This window comes from Pangasianodon hypophthalmus, chromosome 4 (assembly GCF_027358585.1).
Source record: "Pangasianodon hypophthalmus isolate fPanHyp1 chromosome 4, fPanHyp1.pri, whole genome shotgun sequence".
NCBI classification, from domain to species: domain Eukaryota; kingdom Metazoa; phylum Chordata; class Actinopteri; order Siluriformes; family Pangasiidae; genus Pangasianodon; species Pangasianodon hypophthalmus.
In genome coordinates this window covers 14,927,769-14,954,923 of record NC_069713.1, presented here as the reverse complement: position 1 = coordinate 14,954,923, position 27,155 = coordinate 14,927,769, and the positions used below count along the sequence as shown (strand labels likewise).

General features: G+C 38.8%; 1 protein-coding gene across 1 annotated transcript; it reads right to left on the bottom strand.

The window, feature by feature from the left end:
- Positions 1–1,392: 1,392 nt before the first annotated feature.
- ppp1r14bb (protein phosphatase 1, regulatory (inhibitor) subunit 14Bb) lies at positions 1,393–25,774 on the bottom strand. The gene is made up of 4 exons (XM_026936979.3): positions 24,993–25,774; positions 4,287–4,370; positions 4,151–4,183; positions 1,393–3,172 (listed from the first exon to the last, which is right to left on the bottom strand). The coding sequence occupies exons 1-4, from the start codon at positions 25,188–25,190 to the stop codon at positions 3,104–3,106; spliced, it is 384 nt and encodes a 127-aa protein (XP_026792780.3). The 5' UTR covers positions 25,191–25,774; the 3' UTR covers positions 1,393–3,103.
- Between the last annotated feature and the right edge of the window lie 1,381 nt (positions 25,775–27,155).

Sequence of the window (27,155 nt, the reverse complement as noted above, 5' to 3'; positions counted from 1 at the left end):
TCACTAAAGGGTGTTATTCTGGTTCTTTGTTGTGAGTTTATCACCAAGAGTTCTCTCAGAAACACTGAATAAAAGGCTGCAGGCTGTAGTGCTAGTTCTTCAGACACATGGTTCTCAAAGTCCGGGGAATCCCACAGATCCCTGAAGCACAGCCAGAGAACCACAGCTGCCCATTATCAAAGTTCATTCATTCATTCATTCATTCATTCATCTTCAGTAAGCACTTCATCCTGGTCCGCAACAGAAACAATGAGCACAAGGTGGACAAATTAAGTGGCCAAAAGTATGTGGACACCTGATCAGTGGTGGAACACAAGGTGGACAAATATGGCCAAAAGTATGTGGACACCTGACCAGTGGTGGACCACAAGGTGGACAAATTAAGTGGCCAAAAGTATGTGGACACCTGACCAGTGACATCCCTATGTGCTTTGTAAACATCCCATTCCAGATTTAGTCCCCCTTTGCTGTTATAATCACTTTTACTCTTCTGGGAAGGCTTTCCACTAGATTTTGTTGTTGAGGTGAGGAGGCCAACATCATGAGGAGGCCATGTGGGGTGCAGTAAGTGCTCAATATCATCTCAAAGGTGTTCAGTGGGGTTGAGGTCAGTGCTCAAGTTCTTCCACTCCAACTTTGGCAAATCATGTCTGTCAGGGGCATTGTCATGCTGGAACATGTTTGGGCCCCTTAGGTCCAGTGAGGTGAAATTATAATGCTACAGCATACAAAGACATTCTAGACAATTCTGGCAACAGTGTAAGGAAGAACCACATATGGTTGTGATGGGCAGGTGTCCACATACGTTTGGCCATATAGTGTAGTTTGTAAAATAAATCTCTACTTTGGGGAGCCATGGATGTTTTGTTTTTTTTTTTTCCCGTTAATGTTTTTGTTTTTGGTTTTATCAAAAACAGGGTTAATCAGGGACTGTAAACCGTTTGAGAACCTATTCTTAAAAAAATGAAATGCTGTGTCCTTTCATCATAATGACCAAACACTGTACATACAGATATACAGTATTCCTTTATCCCCCGTGTATAGATCTGAAGCTAGGACCGTAGGCTATGGCTGTATGAAAACCATTGTATAGAGTCATAGACAGCATTCACATTCTGTCTTTCATTATATGTGCATTATTATCCATGTTTTTATGTTGGATAATAATTGTTATTTTGCCAAGCTTCCAGAAAAAGTATTTTGCAAGGACACTGGGTTTTCATGTTTGTTTCCACCTCGAAGTATCCATTCCTGAGAACATAGCCTTCTTCTCAAGTGAAGACGCAATGTGTCTTGTGCATGCCTGTAAGTGAACCGTTGTCTTGTCTCTATTTTATAATTTATATGCAAATATGTATCACAAATGAAACATCACACACTGTAAGGCAGAAATTGGTATTTTCAATATTTTTTATTAAAGTTGCATAAAGTTTAACAAACCCAGGAAACTAACAAAAATTTATTGCTACATTTTCTCATAAATTCCCCCCACCCCACCAAATATGACCTTCAATTACAGACTAATGTCAGATGTCTGCATTTTATCAAATACATCATGTGTCTTACTAAATTTAGTTAATGATTTTAGCATATTCTGTGTGCTGTTGTAGGAAAAAAAAACAACAGCTTTACCTGATATAATACACACACTAATAAAATGGACAAGTCCATTTTATTTTATGCACATCTAAAAATTACCTTTCAACTTGTATTCAACTTTCAAATGGATTCAACTTATTTTTTCTAGAAAGCAGAATCAAGGAAAGTACTATGAGGAGGTTTTGAACCCTACAGCCTGAAAAGTTTCAAATTGCTCTTTTATAATGAATGCTTCCATTTATTTGGTTTGTGTAACGTAGTATACAGGTATGTACTAAGGCAACGTCTGATATAGAAAAGGGTATTTTTACTGGGAAAAGATGAAGGCTGGATGGAGAGAGGAGGACACAAATTAGTAGGAACTACATAGGAGCTGTGGTTAGAGGGACTCTCTGTCTTGTATTTGACTCCCGATCATGTGGAGTTACTAATTACAGTCATTACAAGATAACATATCATACCCATTAACAGGCTGTGCACTCGTTTGTGTATATTGAATGAATGTGAAAAATGGGGGATTGAAAGTGAAGCACTGGGCCACTCAGTCCACTGACAGGCATGGAATATGTGATTAGCCCTATTATTGTTGTGTTTGATCGGCTATGAGAAAGGAAGCAGATGGCTTTCTAAAGAAGATGATTTAACAGAATCAAATGAAAACATTAATCGGGATCTTATAAACTGGCAGACCTCATGGCAAGCCACGAGATTCTCCAGCATGCCGTCATCTCCCTCTGTGCTCCACATGCATCGTGCACATCTGTGTGTGAGTTTGGGGCCTAATAACCACAGCTGTGGTGTGTGGTATATGTTCCCACTGATCCCTGAGGGGGGTGACGCCCGTCTGTCTGCATGTGTGTGTGTAAACGTGTGTTTCTATGTATGTGGGTTTGCTTGTCTCAAAAAAGCTCCAGTTTTCCACTACCATCCACCTCATCCTCATCCAGATCATACCCAGAACAGATCTACATCACTCCCTTGCAAAGCTCTTTCATGCTGTATGAAAAACCCCCAAGATAAAATGAAGGAATACATTTAAAAAAAAAAAACAGAAAAAAAGGACAAGGCCGCATATCTTATCTTTTTCCAACTTACTATATTGCAGTAAGGGTCATAACATTTTGACATTTGAGAATTACAAACAGCATGTTTGAAGCGAGTGTTGTCCACTGGGGACACGCGTACAGTATTGCATCAGAGCAAAATTTCACACAGTCACCTAACATCTAAAAATGTATGTGTAGAAATATATTGCTAGGATTTCTACAAATGCTTCAAAACACTATGAAGTCTTTTCCCCTTTTAGAAAAAAAATAATATACCATAAAGTTAACAAAATGAAGAAAACAAAAATAAGCCCTGCTTATAAGAATCTGACTGGCTAGATTCCCCAGTCACCTCACTTCCCCCTCCACCTCATGTGATCGAGCACCTGGCGAAGCAGAGGAAGAAGCTGGGATTGGCTGGGGGAGGGTTAGGAGGAGGAGCCGAGGCTATAGGTGCATCATTTCTTCTGAGGTGTGCTGAGCTTCTGCATGCCGCGGATTTTGTCAAGCAACTCGACTACGAAGTCCTGCGGGGGGGGGGGGACAGGAAGAATGAGGGACAGAAGATTAACAGCTTTTCAAAAGATTTGCACAAATGGGACTCCAATATAGCAGCTGGTTTGCATATTGTGCCTGTACTCACTAAAGTAATAAAAATGCTGGCAAAATATATTTGTTAGGGCTGGGGAATATGACAAATAATAAAAATATTGCAATATTAATATAATGATACACTTTTCGATGTATTATGTGTACGGTCAATTGTCATTATTACTCACTGTATCAAGTAACTTAAGTTTTTAGGTTTTCTCATTAAAATACTTTATTGCTGCAGGGTGGACACGTCAGTAGCCTGGACAGATCGTGTCTGGTTTTTTTTTTATATTCTTTCATTTCCCTTAGTCTATATTAATCTATTTAATTTGTGAACTATCTTGCCATTTAATTATATTGTACTGCTTTCTAACCTAGTCATTATGTTAGCATTTTTTTAACTTAGACTAGAGGTATTCAAACTGTGGGGAATTGGCATGGGGAGGCACGGGTCAGATGGAAAATACCATATAAATATTTAAATATTTATATATTCAGACCTGCCAACCTTTACACATTTTGCGCAGGAGCTTCGCATTTTACCAGTGGAACACAAAAATATGCCAACAGAGCAGTCTACTTTTTTCTTAATAAAAATGGCAGATGAGCCAATCAGTATGTGAATCAACAATGACTGATGGTTGCACAGGTGTTTTGAGCTCTCGGCCTAACTGATGTGCAGCATCCTCACGTTCACGCATAATGGAGATTTTTTTGAGTTCACTAATATGAAATAACATCTATCAATGTGGGTCCAGATAACAGCAGCTAAGTATATTTATTAGGGAAAAAATCTCAGCCAAAAAAAAAAAACACACTTTCAATTTTCGGCCAAAAGAGGAAAAAAAAAATAACTGGGGAAAAAAACATATTTATTTCACTGTAACTTGCTGGCTGAAAAATGTGCTTACTTCAGTAGGTTTGTAACAGTCCACCAGCAGATCCTGTGAAAGAACAGAAGAAATATTCAGTTAATAAAAACAATCCTTCCTAAAAGTACTGTAAAAATAATAAAATGACATTGGTAGAGGATGTGAGTCGCAGTACCTTAACACGTGCAGCGCGATCCTCATCATTCTGCATGTCCAATAACTCATCCACATCTATCTCCAGTTCAGGAATCGCCTCCTCCTGTAGCACACACACACACACACACACACACACACACACACACACACACACACACAAAAAGAAAGGGACACAGAAAGACAGTGGTAAGAGATCTGCACTTATGATTTGTGCCAAACAAAAATGATATGTTATGCCTATGTAAACACATGCTTAAAAGTGATGAATAGATATAGGATTAAATCATCTTTGCTACAAAAACAGTGTAGTAGCAGCTGCTCACCACAAGAGGTCTCTATGATGAAGGTGATCATGTACAATATGCAACATTCTGGCCTGAAATTAAATCTACAGGGTTTTTTTTTTTTTTTTTTGGTCTTTAAAAATATGTGAAATGTAATACACCATATGGCCAAAAGTTTGTGGACATCTGACTATGACAGATGTCCACAAAACTCATGCTTTCTGAACATCCCATTCCAGATTTAGTCCCTCTTTGCTGTTATAATAACCTCCACTCTTCTGAGAAGGCTTTCCACTAGATTTTGGAACGTGCCTGTGGGGATTTGCTCATTCAGCCACAAGAGCGTTAGAGTGAGTGACCTGTGCAGGCCACTCGAGTTCTTCCACACCGAATTCAGCAAATTATGTCTTCATGGATCTCGTTTTGTGCACGGGAGCATTGTCATGCTGAAACAGGTTTGGCCTTTTAGTTCCAGTGAAGGGAAATTGTAATGCTCCAGCATACAAAGGCATTCTATACAAATGTGTGCTTCCAAATTTGAGTTTGGGGAAGAACCACATATGGGTGTGATGGTCAGGTGTCCACATACTTTTGGCCATATAGTGTACATGAAAACATAACATGACCTTGCACTCTTTTATACATTTTTGTATAAAAAATTGTACTTTGAACATAAAAAAAACAATCTTTACTCCCACACTGTACTTTACAAGCTTATATTTGTTGTTGTTCTTCTTCTTTCGGGCCACATATATTTGATTTGGCACAGTTTTTATGCCGGATGCCCTTCCTGATGCAACCCTCCCCAATTTAATCCGGACTTGGGACCAGCACTGGGAGTGTACTCTCATGTGCAGCCCCAATAGTCCTCCAGAGACCCACTTTATACTCTTATATTTACATGGATATATCTTTTGTTTTCACTATAAATAATTAAATGGATATATTACCACAGCATAGAGCCAAACAGTTCAAACATATAAATAAACACCGACATCTAGCATTAGTCAATTATTTAACTTTAGCTAAGCTCACCAATACTGCATTTGATTTTGTTCAATTAATGAAACATCAACATTAAAATTCTGATTACGATTATAAATACCGACAATTAAAAATTTAGGACTTGACTAAAGCTCCAAACAAAGTTTGTCAGACAAACATCACCCAAAATCCATCTGGCCTACTTTTGTGACATTAGATCGACAATCATCAGCATGCATGCCGTTTTAACACTGAAGTAGTGCATCACTTCACATTCTCCAACAGTTTAGGCATTTTTGGCACCACAGTGCTTTGGGAAGCTGGACCACATTTTATCACATTTTTTTAAATGAACTGGCAGATTCTTGGTTCTAGTAATTCATTAAGTCACAAAGAAAGTGATTTTGGTAGAATAAATAAGTTGGTAGACTGAAATTTCCACCCAGCCCTCTGCCTACAGTCTAACCACCCCCATAAAAAGTGCAAATGGTTCAGTCCGGGCCATATTTATATACAGCTAATGGTGAGTAAAATGTTACCATTTTCCTTCAGAATGTAAATGATTTTGAGTTCCCAACAACTAGCTACATGTGAACACAGAGCCCAGAACTCTTTGCTACAAAGCTGACCAGAAATGTTGATAAGAGCTGGAAACTAACATTAGCTCATGTAGGCTATTTATGCCACTTGATCTAAAAACAAAAACTAATCTGACATGAGACAGAATCCAAAACCTCCCCAAGGCTCAGCAGTAAAACAGACTATAGAGCAGAACTGATAGATTAATGTGTGTGGAAGGTGCTTCAGTTTAACCTTTCTTTCTCAGAGCCTTCTTCCTCCACTAATGCCTTTAAGGAAGCATAGGAAATCTTTTTAAGACATAATCAACCTTAATTTGATTTTATCCCTTTGTTTGCTCAACATTGTCATTTCCATCTACTGCTGTGTTAATATGGTTGATTCAGTGAAGTTTGCACATACAGCTGTCACTGGCTCTGTGTGTGTTTTCCATTCCTCTCGCTTGGCTCGCCTCGTCCTCACGTCTGCTGTCTCCATGCCGTCCTGCAGCCATTAGCTCATCCTTCCTAATATTGTTTCTGTTTTCCCTTCCATTTCACTTCCATGTTTCATTTGTCCTACTAGTTTCATTGCGCTGTAATCTGCCTGTTGAATGTGTAGTTTAGATGTGCGCTTCATTTCGGGTGTAAAAATAGCGCACACGACTGGAAACGCCAAACCCAAATTACACACTGCACTTTCTCTCCTCTCTCTCCTCCCTCTACTGCTTTTATTCTTTTCCCTTCCATAAAGTGTTGTTCAGTGAAGGCTGGTTAATAGTCCTCCTCTTTCTTCAGCCCACCCCATCTCTCTCTCTCTCTCTCTCTCTCTCTCTCTCTCTCTCTCTCTCACTACACACACGCACATGCACACAACCCCATTGTCGATCCTGAATAGTTACTCAGTGGCAAATACAGCCAATGCTACAAGAGTGAAATTAAAAGCCATACTGCTTTAATGAACATTAAAACGTCCTTGAAGCTTAAAAACACTCTCCGTGTTCTGCAGTGGAAAATTAAATCTGGTTGGAAGTGCTGCTGGCGGCACTCACACGTCCTCTTTTCCACTGCCATGTTCACTCGTTCCTCTCTTCCTCCCCCTCGGTTTGGGCTGCCCACACCAGCTGTCATTGCACCTGCCCAACTGCCCCCTACCCAAATCTCTCTCACTCTTACACACACACACAAGCAGTCACTCTTCACACAAACGACCTTTCACTCAGGAACAGAGTTGTATACTGAAACTGCCACAATATGGCTCTGTTCCTGATTTCCCTCGATTTCTCTGAATTACACACGCTTATTAGAAACACAGAAACGAACCCTACGTTCACACCAGAAAGCAACAAGTAGTGATGGCTACTCTCCAGCGTTTGAGAATGAGAAACAGTAGTAGTTACACAATATATAGCTTTTAAACCCAGATTAAATAATGCACTAGTCAGTGTGAAAATTGTTTGTTTGATTTACATGCTAGCTTCACTATCAGATTAACAAAAGATCTAAACTGTGCTATTACACTCACCAGAAGCACCAACAATCTCTGCTACCTCCTGCCAAGCTTTATTTTCCTTCGTAATGTCTCTATACATATTCAGTGAGAGGTTGTATATGAGAGCGTAAGACGAAACCATGCTTATAAGTTTCTCTTTCATTTTTGCATATCAGACTTTAAATGTGAACTAACTGCAGGTGGAAACTAAAGTTCTGACTGGGGAACTGAAGAAACGTTGGACCACACGTGCCACAGCATCTGTCTGAGTAAGTATTTAAGCCAGTCGTTTGGATCTGTCTCTTCGCCAACTCAGATTTACCTAATTTGAATAGAACCGAGGCATTAAAATGACGCTTGTTTTTCTGTCACTTTGTCACTTTCTGACTCCTGTTTTTCTGTCACTTTGACGCTTACTGAAACGGTTCGCCTCTGTGTTGAACGTGCACATAGAAAATGAACGGACCTCTAACAATATCTACACTCCTCCTTTGATTTGACTCTCTCAACCAATTCCAGAGTTTCCTCTAGCAATGCAGAACTTGATCTGATCATACGGTCTATGGGTCTGACGCACAGAAGCATTCCCAGATGGTAAAGACAGATAAGGTAGTTAACTAACAAGCTAATGAGCTGCTCAGTAAACCTAACTTTAAACATCACAGATTCACAAAGTTGGCCATTTAAGACACCCTTTGAGTATGTGTATGTATGTATGTGTGTGTGTGTGTGAGATAGAGATAGAGAGAGAGAGAGAGAGAGAGAGAGAAGGAAGTCAGGACTTAAAATGAGTCACACACTTGAACTTATTCAAGAAAGTTAATTCCTCATGAAGTAAATTAATTCTGTAAAAAAATTCATCATAATCCATGTCTTTCCAGATTCTATGAAATTCCAATACTAACATTTACTGCCTGAGGACACAATAACTACACAGCATGGCCAAGGCCAAAGCCAAATGAGAGTGTGGCACTTAATCATGTGTGTCTGTATGATTCATTTTGTGTTAATGTGAATCAGAATGACTGGGAAAAACTTTCCAGTTAGCTGTTATATGCGTCAGTGGGGGCGTGTTAGCATGCGTCTTAACAGGCTAATCAGTACAGAGTTTGCTAAAGCAAGTCTGCATCAACGTGCGCTTGTCTCCATGTGTATGTCTGTTTTGTGTGTGTGTGTGTGCGTGTGTGTGTGTGTGCGCTCCAGGCAGCATTCACTCACTCTGAGTGTGACCTGACAGTATGAGGGTGGGTCAATCTCAGCTCCTGCACTCATCTGACCCCCATATCACATGACTTCCTTCATCACGGAGGAAGACGAGGGATAATAACTGGCTGCTATGTGCAGGCTCCGAGACAAACTTCTCCAACACACACACTCAGACTCTCTTAACTATTCCCCAAGGGTCTTCTGCTGCTAGGCAGCTCTGTACTAAACAGTAACACGGAACCAAAGATCAAAATGTGTGATGTTACAGGAAAAAGCAATAAATTCTGTCAAGTCAAAGTTCCAGTTCAGTATTTGTTGACATCCCCTCTGTATACACACAGAGAGTGGGACAAAATATAGCGTCTACAGCACCATAACACGACCCACAAGACAAAACAGTTGCTCTGAATGCAGTACCATACAGTATAAAGTGCAATAGTTGAAGACCAGAGCAGTGTACAAACCTACCATTTCTGTGCTACAAGTGTAGCACATTACTATAAATATATAGGACCACAGAATGAATCTTCATAACCATAATTTGCAGTATATACAGTATAAATGAAGTGACATGTATAGACAAGTAGATCCAGAAGGTAGTATTATTGAACAAGCATGAATGCATGCACTAGGTTTTCTGAGCAGCAGCGCATGTAACACTCAACCACTTCGACCTCCAACATCCTCTATTCTTAAAATAACCTCCATCAAATTACAAGAATATATTTAGTTCACACACACACATATATATACACACATATATACACACACGCACACACATTATATATATATATATATATATACTGTATATATATATATATATATATTCTCTGTGTTACTGTAGGGTAGAAAAGTCACTCTTATAAGACATATCCAATGCTTAACTTCCAGCCACAATTTTTTAACGTAATATTTCTCCCACTTCATTCATAGCCAAGTCTCTCCTCTCACATGACAGCTAACCAATCTGCTAGGCATGTGCTTTGTCCATCACATGTGAAGTCATCTTATCTTTCCAAACGGCTGCTCATGCCAAGTCACAGGACAGCTGAACACACTTGAAGGAGAGAGCTCAAGACTAGATTACGTTTCCTTAAGATCATTCCTCAGAAGGTAAAAAAAAAAAAAAAAAAAGGCACTCAGAAGTCTCAGAAAAACACTCTCCAAAACAGAGATTTAACCAGTAGTGTGAAAAGGTGGGAGTTGTCAGGATGTGACCCGATTTGAGAAGATGATAGCCACACAGCATTATGTCTTGGATACAATCGCCATCGTTTTTACTACATTTCCCAGTAGCAAGGTTGAAGTGTTGTTCCTTCTTATTAAGTAGTGTTAAACAATTATCAGCCATGTAATGGAGAAGAGTTATATTTCTATTCCATCAGGATATTCTTGATGGTTAACTGGAGGAAGCTTTCACTTTCAAGTCAAAACGATGGAGCTGTTTTTTATAGAGACAGTACTTATTAAAATAGCTAACTGTAGTTTTAAAGTAGCTTGTTCAACAATCCCGAGACTTTGACATATAGCCCTAATGAGAAGAAACATCAGATATTGCGATATCTGTGTCAATATTTGCCGCTCCAATCTGTTTGATGGCCGGTTTGAAAATAGCTATGAACCGTTCCAGATTTTCAGGCGTTTTTAGAAGCATGACTAACATGGTTTGATCTACTTCCTCTTTATACATAAGCTAACAGATGCCTGTGATTGTCTAGCACAGTACTGTATGCAGGCAATAATAATAATAATTTATTTATAATAATAATTTATTCTCAATGAGTTTATTGATATAAATTATCCACTTCACCATTACATTTTAATCACTATCCACCAAAGAAAGCTTTAATCCGCGATCTATTAGAAACTATGTTCAGTAATGGAACACAGTAATATTGACAATGTTCATAATGAGTTGTAGTTGTACATTATTTCTTTTCATAATTTTTGTTAGAGAGCTTTGTTTATTGTCTAGTAAATGATTTGAGCATTTCAACAATAGGTTTATATATTTATTATTATTAATAATTTTACATTTTTATAGTGCTTTACTTACATGTTCACAGCGTTTAACATGAGCTTATACTATTCTTCTTATACTATTATTATACTAATTGCTGGTACTGAGATAAAACAGAGAAAGACGGAAAGAGTAATTATGTTCAAACAGGAAGTAGGAAGTAAGAAGCTAAAGGTCAGAGTCAAAAATCCAGACTGACCTACTATCTCTTTAGCTAATCTCTTCTCTTCCTCTCCAGACTTACACAAGCTTGTACAGAGTTGCTTAACACATTGACATGTTGCTGCATCTCAACATCATTTCAAATAATTAGGAACAAACTCACAAGTCAAAACTTGAAACTCACATCCGGCCCAGTCAATATAAACTCACAACCCAAACAAATAAGCTGAAACAGGATGTTCATATCAGTTGGAACAATGCATGTTCAGTTAAAGGACCGCGTGTATGTGTGTGTGTGAGTAAGTGCGTGAGTAAAAGAGTATGTTGTTAATGACTGTTAGTGTGTGACTAAATTGTTGCATGAGGAAATCCTATAGCCATGACCAGACTCATGATGCTGGACATAGTCGGCATATTTCAAAGCTTAACTGCTGGTTTCAAGAATCTTAAAGCAGTAATATAGGAGAAGCCTTTCCATTTCCGGTTCATGTGTTGTAGGATTAAAACAGACACGTGTGTGTGTGTGTGTGTGTGTGTGTGTGTGTGTGTGTGTGTGTGTGCGCTAGATAATGAGAGATGCCTGAAATGAGACATGTTCCTTCTCATGTGACATGTGGGACATGTGATAATGAACAGAAGCCTAATTATAAAACTATGGATACTGCAATTTCATTAGTATTACTGAACTGCAAATGAGGTGGGTCATGAGCTGTGTGTCAAATCACTTACTATTAACTAGCACTAGAAGATCTAGAAGATTATTATTTAGAACATATGTTTAGAACATTTGGATTTGTACGAGAGGCTTGTTAAAATTCAAACCATTTTTATACTTAAGGGAAGTGATGTTAAAAGTGCATGTCATGTAAACAACAGTGCTGGAGTTCGGTGCTAGCTAATGCAAGCTTACCTGACTTAACCAACAACATTTGCTGTACTATGATGTTTTCATTTCTATGTACCGTTGATCAACAATTACAGATCTGAGATGGATACAGAAGTGACACTTCAGACATACTAGCTGTTGGTTCTGCCTGAAATCTGCTACAGCCCTCTCCCCTTCCACTCTGGTACAGTTTAGCCCAGAAAGCATCTCTTGCTCCACACTTATTCAGCACATTTAGTCCACCATTTGTTTGTATTTCTCAATATGAATGTTGGACAGTTGAGTATACTCATAAATTATTTCAAATAGTACACAAGTAGGTGATATGAGATACAGATATGGTATTCACCGATGCACAGCTGCCAGTGGAAAAACAGTGGGAGTACACTTTTTTTCCTCTCCCTCCACCCTCTCTGTTTATATCTTATAAAATCTTTCTTAAAGGTAGTCATCATCTGCCTTTCTCAATCTTAAATTCACTTTATCTAATCTTTGCTGCCTGCGCCGTTTCGCACACTCAGACATTCGGAAAATTCTGTCACTTTATCACAGCCACATCATCGATGAAGGCCCGTGGCACTTTAAAAGGATGTTGGTGTAATATCATAACTGTGGTATAATAATGCAGAATGGTGGAGGAGGACCGTGTTGGTCACTGCCTGCTGTCTCTCATCACACACACTGACTTATCAGCCCTCGGCATTCTGAAGAATAACAACCAAATACACAGTGAGTAGAGACAGACCACTTTCTGTCCCCCAGTGAGAGAAAATAATCAGTTACATCCTCGCTTTCAGTCAAAGGAAAACTGCAGTGTTTTTCAACGTAAAATCTATTTATCACCTCTGTAGCATACAATCGCTTACAGCAGACAAGAGTTTCAATACGTGCTTTGAAATCTTGGTGACCTGAAACTTACTTACAACTGAAGCCAAAGGGCAGTTGTTAACTTCTGTCATGTGTGAAAATATATTTCTGTAAGTCTCTTGTGAATTTTTCAGGGTATTTTGGTTATGTTATGAACATCTGACGATTCACAAATACCCCTTAACCTACACTTGGAGAAAAAATAAGTACTTTAAACTTCTTAATGTATTGCTATGGGGTGAGAAAGTTAGATAAACCTGCATAAGAACCAGTTTAAATAAGACTTTCTCTCATGTCTGTCTTATCCTTAGACTTTTATTGTTAGACTGTAGTTTTTAATTCATGTTATATAGGTGTGAATTTAATCATTCAGTAACTGCCCTAACACTGCCCTTAGACTTCCATTATAAGCGAGTTTTGAATAAACAGGTTTTCTGTTCTTTTCCCAGAGCAGAGAAACATTGAAATTCATAATCACACATGCTTTACAGATGCAGTAGATAGAGAGTGAACTTGAATAAATGCTTTGAACAGAAGCATAGCAGTAAGCCTCCATGTGTCAGTTATGAGTGTTGATAAGAGAGACTATGCGTGAAATGCAAAAAGTGTTAATGCATCATACAGTCTAATGTATTCACCTGAGACAACTCTATGATTGTGCAGATTACAGAAGCAAGTTCTCCGTCCACATGAGGGCTTTTCACATGGGAAGAGTTTCTATAGCTACAGTCCACCATCACACACACTCACACACGTACACACTCCCTCAGCAGGTTACTATGGGGTTAACTTCCTATTTCCTGCTCATCAACAACTGAAGGGGAAAAAATAACAGAATAAATGAAAGAGTGGTGAGCATGAGAGAGTAGGATGATGGGAAGAGTGTAGGGGCGCCTGTAGTACACAGGGAGGCTTAATGAAGATAAGTGATCTTACATGATGAACTGCAGTTAAATCATGAGTCCAGTGAGCCTGACTGGACAGGCAATGAGCAGAACGCACTGAAGCCAGCCCTTTGTTACAGAGAACAATAAATCAAGCCTTGGATCTCAAACAAAGGCTTTTCTTGAGAGCAAAAAAAAAAATCGTTTAAAAGGCCTGACGCCCTCCAGCCTGGGATGGCCAGTCGATGTTCATGCTGAAATGAAAAATCCCATGGTCACTTCGCTTCATTTGCCTCATGCTGTGTAACTGATGGCGAACAACCACTAGTGAATTTAATTAACCGTCTAGCCATCACATCAGGACAACTCAGGAAATTGAGTCTGGGTTGGTTGGGGGCCAAGAGGTATCTGAGAAATTGACCTGGGCATAATGCATATTATGTACACACATATTTTGGATATATAGATACACTCACTGGTCACTAAAATGCAATTATCCAATCAGCTAATCATGTGGCACGGCATAAAATCATGCAGATACAGGTCAAAAGCTTCAGATAACGTTCACATCAAACATCAGAATGGTGGAAAATGTGATCTCAGTGACCATTACATGGTTGTTGGTCCCAGACAGGCTGGTTTGAGTATTTCAGAAACTGCAATTTTCATGCTCAAAAGTCTCTAGAGTTTACACAGAATGGGTCAAAAAGCAAAATGCGTCTGCACTTCTGCGTGCACAAACTGCCTTGTTGACCAGAGAGGTCAGAGGAGAATGGCCAGACTGGTTCAAGCTGACAGGAAGGATATGGTAACTCAAATAACCACTCTTTACAACCATGATGAGCAGAAAAGCTTCTCTAAATGTGCAAGACTCTGAACCTTGTGGGCTACAACAGCAGAAGTGTGCGTGTGTGTGTTTTACTGGATATAGGATGTGGAAACGTCTGTGCAATACAGGTACAAGGTGGTACTGTGTCAGTGACTAAGAGGAAATCTCTCTTTTCTTAATTTATCACTGCTCCTTAATTTATCACTGTTCAGCATACTTTCCCCCTTTCCACACTGTAACTCCCACTAACTAGGGTTTTTTTTACATATAGTTATACAGTTGTATGCAAAAGTTTGGGCATCCGTCACCAAATTACATATTTTGTTTAATTTTTAGGTGAAAAGGAGTAAACACAAGCGCTGCAGCAAACTATTTAAAAGAAATAACAGGGCAGGGGTACCCAGACTTTTGCATAGAAGTGTATACAGATATATACATATAGCTCAGACTTGGGTTGGACAATATGACAACTGATAAATTGCTATTGTGATAAATTATGTCATAATATACTTTTCTAAATTAAAAGTGGGTATTGTCAGTATAAAAATTACGATCTCTGATTGGAAGAAGCTGCTCTGATGTTAAAATGTTGTACTGAATCTTTTCTTGAAGTTGTTCTTTAGGTCAAAATTTTGTGTAGATTTTTTTTGTTGTTTTTATTCATTTTCTATGTTAAATTTTTTTGTAAACATGAAATAAAAGTATCATCGAAGTCAACACTTCACAGGTTTTGTAATGCAGCTCCACTATTTGCTGGCGGTTTGTTAATAAACCAATACCAATAGTAAAACCAATACTAAACTAATTGTGATACATATTGTGTATTGTGTAAATGTTTTCAGGTTCAGCAATATGACATTTGTGTCATATCACCCAGCTCTACTTCAGACTTTTCTCACTCTCATTTCTTCCCTCTGTTCTCTGATAGAGTGTATCATTTCTGGATGAGAAAAAAACTGCACTGTGTACATCATATTCCCTGCATCAATACTCTTCAGGATATTGAGTTTGACAGCGTGTGAAGGTTTGTATACGAGTTTGTATATTAACATGCTATGAAAGTGTGGTTAGGCGAGAGGCTCTTGCTCACTTCATAATTCCAACAAAATATTATCAGTGCAAAAAAGTTACCAGTTACATGTTAAAAATTACAGAAAATTATATACAGGAGTATGAAGAAACACACAGATTTGATCAATCTTTCAGTAAAATTGTGTGTAAATGTTTGCGTAAGCCATACCAAACTAAAGATTTCCACCAGATTTATGAAAGTTTTGGAAAAGTTGATTTTCTTCATACCCGCAAGACACAGCTCATTTGCATTTGGTGACGCCCACAGAACTCCAAAAAAGGTAAAGCATACAGAGGGCTTGAAACATGAAATGATGACTAAACTGCGAAAGAAAAGGAATTTCTCAAAGGCAGAAGTGGAAGTTATTTTCATTCACATGTACGCCAAATATAAATTAGTAGCCTAACAGAAACGACTGGGTTTCACAAAATTTTCATTAAATTTGTGTGTGTAAATGAAATACAGGGTTTTATCTCGAGGATATTCTTAGTCCCTGATCTAGTGAACTAATATTTCTATTCTAATGCTGTAAATGTAAATAAATAAGCGAATTAAACTTGACAGCATAATCCATATAAAAAATTGCAGTAGTCCATGACAATTATATGATTTGATCAGTCGAGGTTTATATTAGATAGTAAATGTACACAAACTCAGGAGCAAGAAGGATACAAATATTTTTCCGAAATAGCGGGATTTTCATGAAGATTACATTTCTTGTGTACATGCTCCTGCGAATAAATCTGTTCATATCCAGCTTGATAAATGAGGCCTATTGTTCATCGTAATTCGAGAGGTTTAATCTACACTTGGACCATGCTGAAGTGTAAATGGAAGACGGGTGCTGTCCTCCTCTGCTCTGCTCTCACTAATTACAGGTTTCTAACAGTAATTTCCTCAAGGTTCTTTAAGCCAGTGAAAGCACCTGGGCTTGATTAAACACAGTGAGGGGGTTTACTACTGCCCCATGAGCCACGGGAAGCCTCAAGCCCTCGACTTGTGGTTTTAATTGGTTGGCATAAACACGGGACAAGATTGTCTTCAAACTTTCAAGATTTCAGGGGAGAAAGACAAGTTTGGGGGAAATGGTGAAGAGAAGGAAAGAAGGGCCGAAGGATGAACGACGTATTAAAGCTTTTCATTCCTGCTGTTTCCTTGTGAGATTTTTGAAACTAAAAACTGAGAAGCTGCCTGGATAGTGCATAAAAACACACTACAACCATTCACACTGAACATAATTATTAAGTGAGTAAGACAGTTTCCACTACCACTACAAGTTTCAATAACATTACACAATTTGACCTCACCAAAACATAAACAAAACCAGCTTCACCGCATTTTATTCTGGAATCGTTTCTAAACTCCTTTCTGAAACGCAAGGTCACTTTTACAGTGTCAAGATGTACCACTGCGTCTGTGTGATTACCACAAGCACGCATTTCAACATGTTTCCCTGTACTGAGAAATCCAGTCAAGGCAGTTATCAAATTCCATCAAAAAACTTTGAAAATAAGTGACTGAAACTACAACCATTGCACTCACAATAAAAGTCTTAAGATGAGACAGACCAGACAGAATGTCTTACTAAAGCTGTTATTATGCAATTATATCCAGTTTTCCAACACTGGAGCAATACAGTAAAAATGTTATTTTGGTTACCCTGGGCTTTTTTAGGTTTTGTGGTATCTATGCGTAACACAATCACAAATTCTTCTCTTTGAAAAAGTGGTGCCACCTCTGAACTTTACAAATACTTTTGACTGATGAATATATTAAAGCATTCTACAAAACTATGATACACATTCATTGATACATATTTATATCCTTAAACATCATCAGTTTTGAGTAAGCATGTCTTTCTTAGCACAGAAAAAAACACATGCTGAAACTGTTAGTGATAATCACTCATATGCTACTGATGCAGTAGACAGAAATGACTTTGAAGAACACGTAGGTTTCCCTTAAAGCTGTTAGGGTCACAGGGCACAGAACTATAGTGACAGTACGCCAAGTTATCAAAGCAGGCAGTCTGTCTGTCTCCTCAAGACTGTCTGCTGTGCGACTCTTGCTGAATAAAGCATGTGGACTGAGAGAACAGCTATTTCCAGCAGACCCGCTGGTCTCGGAGTCTCCTCACCACACAAAGCTTTTTAATCTTCCTTATTCCTTCTGGGAAAAGACGGGATCACATAGCACGCTTCAGAGTCCAGCCTGCAGACCTGGCCGAGTTGTGTTTATCTCTTTATCTCCACGTGAATGTCCATGTGCGGCTTTAACACTCCTACTACAGTCATATGAACCAGCAATTAATGTCACGGTTTTACTATAACACTGACATATAGTTCGCAATAAGCCTTATTTAAAAGAACAGCAAAGGGAGCTCAAAGCTAAATGTTTAATAAGTATAATAAGTATTTATAATGGCAGAGTTTGAATATGGAATAGGGTTCAGTCAGATTTGAAGGACATCACACACTAACTTCATCAGGATTAATTATATAAATAAGGAATAAAACACAACAGCGTGTGCTGTTATAGGAAAATAATCAGCGACAGGGTGTTGTAATGACATTACCACCCACCATAAGTTGATTATTTTTCCTGTAACATCACATCCCTTATACCACAGCAAATGGCCAACAATTACAATTTTTATTTATTAAAGAACATATGAGTATAAACGTATGAGCATGAGCATGAGAACATATGAGTATAAACAGATAACAATACTTTTTATCTGTTTATACTCATATTTAATGCAGTGGAGCATCCACAAAACAAGTGTTGCTCAATTAGGATTCTTACAACTACCATGTAGTAATTTTAGCTAACAGAAGGTGCAATGTGGTGGTTTGTGGGTTACTGTATTTAATGAATAAGTATAATTAAATAGAAAAGTAATGTGTGTGAGTACATTTAATATGCGTTCAGTTGCTGATCTGAGGTGATTCTTGAAGAATACAGACTTGTAAAAACACACATCCCAACTTTCTCCTATTAAATATGCTGCGTTCCGCTGAATTACTGAGATAAGGACATGATCCGATTATAACATTAAAACCAGATTACAATCAGAGAGAGATGTAGATATGCCAATTTATTTACATTTATTTAGTTATCTCAACGCATGATGCTAATGTTGTGACACTTCTGTCTCTCTCTCTCTCGCTCTGTGTGTGTGTGTGTGTGTGTGTGTGTGTGTGTGTGTGTGTGTGTGAGAGAGAGAGAGAGAGAGGGAGTGCTTTCTGTTTTATCAGGCTGTCTTTAGTAATTTAGTCCACACTGCCAAGAAACAAATTTTAAAGTTGGAGTGGTCTTTTGATTTGTCATGCTTGTTAAATCTGTTCCACAGTAAAGCACTTTCTAGCCAAACTAGAAAACTAGAGACATAAAGTGAAATTAAGAATCCAGAAAAGGGAAGTGGTTAATTATTACCACAGTTAAGCCCCACATGTAGAACTCCCTGTACGCATAAACGTTCATTCAACATGATAAATAACTCAATGTGCATAAATTCAACATCCAAAATAATGGCAGTACTCAAATGCAGACGTATATTAAGCAATTTATAACAGGCTGTTTCATTTGCTTTTTGCATAAGAAGCTATAAGAGTTTGTGAGCCATGTAGCCGTGAGCACCTGGTGATCGAACATTGAACTCCCACGGCATTGTCCATACTGATGTATAAATCACTAGAACAAAAAATATCAATCCTGTACAGAACAGCAGATGAAGCTGTATAAAACAGAAAGTGTTACATTGTGCAGTTTCTAAATAATTCATTGCTAATTTGAATTGGACATCAGTCAGGAATCACTTCCATATCTGCCACTGCTGAAGGTGAGTGAGAATTCAATTAAGTGTCAGGCTTTGTTCCCTTAATAATAAAAAGTGCTTCCTCTTTAATGGGCTTGTTTTGACTCAACGGGAAGTGCGAGAGACAATGACCATTACGATAATATGCGAACTTGTTTTCAAGCCTTGATTTCAAATATTCCCACTGTGTGATATTTCTGCAAATGTTATCAAGCAAAACTGCTGATAAATTCAGCGCAGCAATTCCCACTGAGTGTGCTGACTGCAAAGCCTGGGAAAGGCAGGTCTAAACCTGCTCCATTACCACACACCCGCACACCCACACACCCACACAAAGGTGTGAGCATGACAGAAAAAGCTAGATTGGCATGAGCAGGTGTGTGTATGTTTATATAAATATATCAGGGGGGTGATTCCACAATGTTGAAGGACAGATGCAAAGGTCACAACAGTCTGATGACTTCAGTGTGAATGCAGTGTGTGAGTGTGTTTAGTCAGTGGATAAGATCCTGACTCATGAGTCTCACAGAAAAATCTCTTTAATGTTAGTTTACTCTAGACTTTGAAGCACCCCTGAACTTAAAATGGGATTTTTGAAGATTTGACTCCTCTGGGATGGACTGTTTTTGGCTCAAAATCACATTGACTATCTCAGTACTTCTGTAAAAAATAAATAAATAAATAAAGGTGGAGTACTGCGTATGAGCTACATTTATACTTTCATTTGGTATAATAATCATTAGAAGATAACAGTGTGGTAACACTTTTAACCCCAGAACCTGTGCGCTAACTAGCTAACTTGGCTATTGTTAATGATGAGTATGTCGTTATGGTATATTTTGGCTAAATAAATCACTGAGAATATGAGAAAACCGAGTCTCTGATCCTGAAAATACACTTACCTGCGATAAAAGAAAGGGGTTAACTAGCCTGTTAGCTATTAGCAATGACAGGAGGACATCAGGTTGTTTCCAATTTGCATATTCACCTCATATTCAATTCTTACTTTTTTTTAATTCCTGTAAAAGTGTAGAGATGTTCTCAGGCATTTCAAACAACCTTTTTATGAGTTTAAAATTACGTTATGGCATACAAAACCTGCGTACATGCATTCCTATGCTTTGACTATGACTAGCATTTCTTTTGGATGTGACAGACGCTTATGAGTGTAATAGTATCTGATTCAACTGTGTGTTATGGCCCCTTGCCTCTCTCTGAATCTATATTTGTTCACCACGCCAAGAATTTGCTGATTCATGCTAAACTAAATATGAAACATACAAGAGAGAGATGAACCCTGTCTCCTTAATGTGGTCAAAGGCCGTTACATGTAAACAACTGAACCATCTTGGTGATGTCATTCAGGTCTTGAGGCCAAACAGCTTAATACTGGTGTACAGGAGAAGCCTATAGTGATTCATGTTGCTATGTGACAGGCTATAACCAAAGTGTGAAACTGTATGTATGTGTGTGTGTGTGTGTGTGTGTGTGTGTGTGTGGTCCTTAGGAAAAATCATGTGCACTTCTTGTGCTTTTGGCCAGAGGTTAAAACCACAGCTGTCCTTTTCCATCTCTTGCTCATGGTTTGGCTGTTAGTCTGTCAATGATCATCTGCTTATTTCTTGACATCTGCTTTTTCCTTCTCTCTGTATTCCTATCTGAATTACCTCTCCTTTTCCACACACACACACACACACACACACACTCACACACACACTTGCTTTGCTTTCCTAACCAGATGCAACTACTGCCTGAACAACATAGCGGTTCATCAGACAACTTTTCCTCCATAAATTACTGCAGTGTTTGCCCTGCCTCATTGTGTACAGAAGGAAATCTGGGCCACTCTTTACCAAGTATCAAAGCAAACTCACACGTATTGTTAAGAGTGTTTGCATATCGACACACTTGCTCAGATTGCCCTCTTCCTTGTTCCTGTCTCCTCCTCCATTATCTTTATATCACCCTATTCATCCTATCACCTTTTTTCCTCTCTTCTCTGGGTGCCAGTTCCTGCCACCTGGTCCATTACTCTCACTGAAAGTTGGTTAAAGAAGAAGAAAAAAAAAACAGTTGAAGGGAAAACAAGAATGCTTATGCATAGACACTGTGGCTACAATGAAAACCACATGCTATGGTGGCATACTATTTTTACGTACTACTTAGTACAGGAGTATGCAATCATGCCATAGTGATTATACAGTACATGGTTCAGTACAGTAGCATGCAGGGTGTATGGTACAGATGTGTATGGTAGCTTGTGGCTTTGTATATAACCATAAAAATTATACAGTATGCTATTAGGTATGGCAGTATGCAGTTTTAGACAGAGCTACAGTGATTATACAGTATACTATGTAAAACAAGAGCATACAATTTTGGGCATAGCCTAGTGACTATACAGTATGCTATTTAGTACAGTAGTATGCAATACTGGACATAGTCATTGCAACTCTATAGAATACTATTTAGCCCAGTAGTATGTAGACTTAAACTTAACCACAGTGATGATATCAAATTTACTATTTAGATTACAACGTATACTATTTAGTACAGTATGTGTGTGTACTAAACAGTATACTATTTAGTAAGGTAGTATGAGGGTAGCATGCTGTTTTGCATGTAAAATGTAATGACTATACACTTTAGCTTACTATTTAGTATGGTAGTATCATACTACTTCTTTTACCAACATAAAAACAGTCGCTATGTATACGTATGGTAGTATATGATGTTGTACAAAACCATGAGGAATACATAGTATACTATTTCGTATAGTTCAATACTGTCTTGTGTGCAAAAATTATGTTCAAACAGTATAGGCTACTATTTAGTATGGCAGTATGCTGTCTTATGTATAAAAAATAGGGACCATACAGTATAGGCTACTATTTAGTACAGTAGTATGCTGCCTTCTGTGTAAAATTGTGCCCATACAGTAGGTCTATAGGCTATTTAGAACAGTGGTATGCTGTCTTTTGTGTAAAAATAGTAAAAATATACTACAGGCTACTATTTAGTATTGTAGTATGCTGTTTTGTGTGTAAAAGTAGTGACCATTCTGTATAGGCTAATATTTAGTACAGTAGTATGCTATTTATTGTGTAAAAGAGTATAGGTGCTCAAAGAGTATAGGCTACTATTTAGTACGGTAGTATGTGGTCATGTGTGTACAAAATAGTGCCCACAGAGTCAAGGCTACTATTTAGTATGGTAGTGTGCTGTTTTGTGTGTAAAAGTAGTGACCATACTGTATAGGCTACTATTTAGTACGCTAGTATGCGTATTGTGTGTAAAAATAGTGACCATACTGTATAGACTACTATTTAGTAGGCTAGTATGCGTAATGTGTGTAAAAGACCATACTGTATAGGCTACTATTTAGTAGGCTAGTATGCGTATTGTGTGTAGAAGACCATACTGTATAGGCTACTATTTAGTACGCTAGTATGCGTATTGTGTGTAAAAGACCATACTGTATAGGCTACTATTTAGTAGGCTAGTATGCGTATTGTGTGTAGAAGACCATACTGTATAGGCTACTATTTAGTACGCTAGTATGCGTCTTGTGTGTAAAAGACCATACTGTATAGGCTACTATTTAGTAGGCTAGTATGCGTATTGTGTGTAGAAGACCATACTGTATAGGCTACTATTTAGTACGCTAGTATGCGTATTGTGTGTAAAAGACCATACTGTATAGGCTACTATTTAGTACGCTAGTATGCGTAATGTGTGTAAAAGACCATACTGTATAGGCTACTATTTAGTACGCTAGTATGCGTAATGTGTGTAAAAGACCATACTGTATAGGCTACTATTTAGTAGGCTAGTATGCGTATTGTGTGTAGAAGACCATACTGTATAGGCTACTATTTAGTACGCTAGTATGCGTCTTGTGTGTAAAAGACCATACTGTATAGGCTACTATTTAGTAGGCTAGTATGCGTATTGTGTGTAGAAGACCATACTGTATAGGCTACTATTTAGTAGGCTAGTATGCGTATTGTGTGTAAAAGACCATACTGTATAGGCTACTATTTAGTACGCTAGTATGCGTAATGTGTGTAAAAGACCATACTGTATAGGCTACTATTTAGTACGCTAGTATGCGTCTTGTGTGTAAAAGATCATACTGTATAGGCTACTATTTAGTACGCTAGTATGCGGTCATGTGTGTACAAAATAGTGCCCATAGAGTATAGGCTACTATTTAGTATGCTAGTATGCGTATTGTGTGTAGAAGACCATACTGTATAGGCTACTATTTAGTACGCTAGTATGCGTATTGTGTGTAAAAGACCATACTGTATAGGCTACTATTTAGTACGCTAGTATGCGTCTTGTGTGTAAAAGACCATACTGTATAGGCTACTATTTAGTAGGCTAGTATGCGTATTGTGTGTAGAAGACCATACTGTATAGGCTACTATTTAGTAGGCTAGTATGCGTATTGTGTGTAGAAGACCATACTGTATAGGCTACTATTTAGTACGCTAGTATGCGTAATGTGTGTAAAAGACCATACTGTATAGGCTACTATTTAGTAGGCTAGTATGCGTATTGTGTGTAAAAGACCATACTGTATAGGCTACTATTTAGTACGCTAGTATGCGTATTGTGTGTAGAAGACCATACTGTATAGGCTACTATTTAGTAGGCTAGTATGCGGTAATCTGTGGCGCTGTGCCACGCGGGCGCGATAAAGGCGAAGGCCACAGCGGTGTGATTGGTTTGTTGGTAACACGTTTAGAAGCTGACACCAGAGTGTTGTGTGCTGTCTCAAAGTGTTGTGTGTTACTGTGTTTAACGCTGAGGAAGTTTTACACAGAGAGTAGCTACTTTGAAGAGTAACTCCTGAGGGAGACTTTAGGAAGAACTGTGTGTGTGTGTGTGTGTGTGTTTCTGTGCCGGTGGTGTGGAGTCAGGGGGGAAGGGGGTGTCAGACAGCCGGGACAGGGAGGGAGGGAGGGAGGGAGGGAGGGAGGGGAGGGAGGGAAGGGAAGAGAAGGAAGGGGAGTGGGTTATGAGCCACATGCAGAGCTCTTTTGTTGTAATGAGCAGGAGATGATCTGTCTGCCTGAACCGGTTTAGAGCCTCTGATCTAACTCTGTTAAATCCCTCACCCCTTTCAGGAAGTCACAAGCCACTGTACACGAATGACTTTAGGAACTTTTGGATTTGCTTCACCGAGTGTTAGAGAATCCGAAAAGCAAAAAATGACCCATACTCTGGAAAGTAGTTTCCCAATTTGGAAAAAAAAAAATCCGTGTAAAGTGTGAACGGTCTAACTGCACTGCACTGCACGCGCTCCATAGAGGTAATGTGTTTTTTTAAAAAAAAGACGATGGCCTCTTGCATTTTAACTCTTTCAACTCCTCTACCAGGAACAGAATGTGGGTCAGAGCCACACCGCTTGCTTAAACACACACACACGTACACACACACACGTACACACACACAGGTCGCGCGCGCAGGCAGTGAACCTCAGTTGTAAACTGTAAATTCGGTTCAGATTGGACCTGTTTAGTAATAATGTAGCCCAACTAAACTACATTCCCAGGAATAAGTCCATATCAGCACACAGCACCACTTCAGATCAGCTACACCGCCACTGCAGACGGATCTACAGGCTGCTGTTTGTGGATCTGACTCGATCACTCACCTCACAGTCGTACAGCTCTGTAAGCTGATCTATGATCCACTCCTCCAAGTTCAGTCTCTTCCTCAGCTCCTTCCGGTCGTATTTCACCGTAACCCGGCCTTGTTTCCGGGCCGGGGGCTCGCTCTCTTCGGTACCGGGGGGGGTTTGGAAGTAGACCCGGGGCTGAGGGCTCGACTCCGGGGTTGTTACCGCTGCCATAGTCCGGGACGCTTCAGGAAGAGCAGCGGGACAAAACTCTGCTCTGGGCTTTTCCTCGCCGTGTTGCTCAGCTCAGTGTGAGTGAAAAACGCCACGTGAAGATGAAACAGAGTGTGTCCGTCTCAGTAAACACACACACACAAACACATACACACTCTCACACACACACACAGCTAAAGCTCCACTCCTGGATGAACGTTAGAGCAGGTTAAACTCTAGATGAAGTAGAGTGAAGCTCAACACGTGTCGGTTTGTGAGCTGAGAAGAAGACACACACTTACACACTCAGGGTTTCTCTCTCTCTCTCTCTCTCTCTCTCTCTCTGCGCTCTCTTTCTCCAGCTCATGCAAAACTGGTGCAAATCAACTTGCTCTTCTGAACGCGGTTTTTTTTCCTCCTTAACGTTATTCAAATCGACATAAAACAGTGAAAACAAACAGTCCTCTATTCCTCCTCTTTTCTTCTCACCAGTCGTTTTGTCCTTCCTTTTCCCCTCCTCTCTCCCTTCTCTCTTCCTCTTCTGCTGCTGTAGATCACTGTGTGTAACCCCCTCTACAGACAGACAGACAGTCTCACACACACACACACACACACACACACACACACACACACACACACACACACACACACACTATCTTTCCACACTTGTCTTACTATCCTTCCACTGACACAGTTATTAATGCAGCTAATTAATGTAATGCTACACCTGAATCTGACCACAACCTTAACCTCAGAAACCAAAAGGAAACTTTTATGTTCTATTTAAATATTTTATATTATTAAATAAAAGCTACAGTTTAAAAAAATGTCTCCACAAGGTCAAAACTGTCAGATATTTCTATCCTTGTGGAAACTTTTGGTCCCCACCAGCATATAAACACACACGCGCACACACACACACACACACACACATGTTGGTTTTACTATCTTTTTTTATGTACTTTTCACTAAATTGTGTAATCGTGAAGAAAATGAAGTTTGTTTTTGGAGTTCCTTAGTTTAGGAACAATTCATATTTCATGACATTTGCAAAAGGCTTCCTAAAAGCACCTACCAGTGACAGAACAAAAGATGTTTCTTAAAGTTAATTTTATCCAAATAATGTGTCCATACACCTTACCTTACAGCTGAAACCCTAACCTGAAATCTTTAAGCAACTAAACCACTTAAAAGAAATCTTTTCACATTTTTAATTTTTTTAAATAATAGTTTTTAGGGAAAAGCATTTCTCTAAAGGTGGATCAGTCAACTAGAGAGAGAGAGAGACAGAGAGAGAGAGAGAGAGAGAGAGAGAGAATGTCTCTCTAGAGAAAAGTCTTTCTACCAGTCAGCAGTCTCTCTCTCTCTCTCTCTCTCTCTCTAATGAGAATAGGTTCAGCCAACAGCTCCCACTAACAAATTCAAACACAAACAAGCTTGTTATTACAAGTGAAGAAACCCACAAAGAGGCTAATTCTAAATGATAGGCTTACACTTCGTAGGCATAACAAGTTATACGTATTCTGGGTAACCTATTATAGAACAAGAGTCACCTATTTACTTTTAGAATCTTTGTCTTTCTTTTTTTACTGAAAGCATGAGATAAATCAGGGGTGTACAACCTTATCTCAGTGGTGGCTGAATAAAATCTTTAGAAATATATGGATATGCTCCATATATTTCACCCTATCACCTATCCATGTGTGAATATATAGAGTCATGGCCTACAAACTATTTTTTAATTAAAATAAAGGATGAAATAAAAAGTCTACCTGATCACTCAGTGAGGGGTTTTACGGCACTTACGACAGTCCGTTCAAACAGTGCTGGGTCAATAAAGATTTACACATTTCTTTCAGTTCATCTGTTTATTATAGTACAGACTCTACAGAAACTCAGCCTTGGGAAGATAAAGACATACACAAACACGTCTCACAATCAGCCAGCACATGAAACTTGAGAAACACTTGTTAATATCAATGTAGG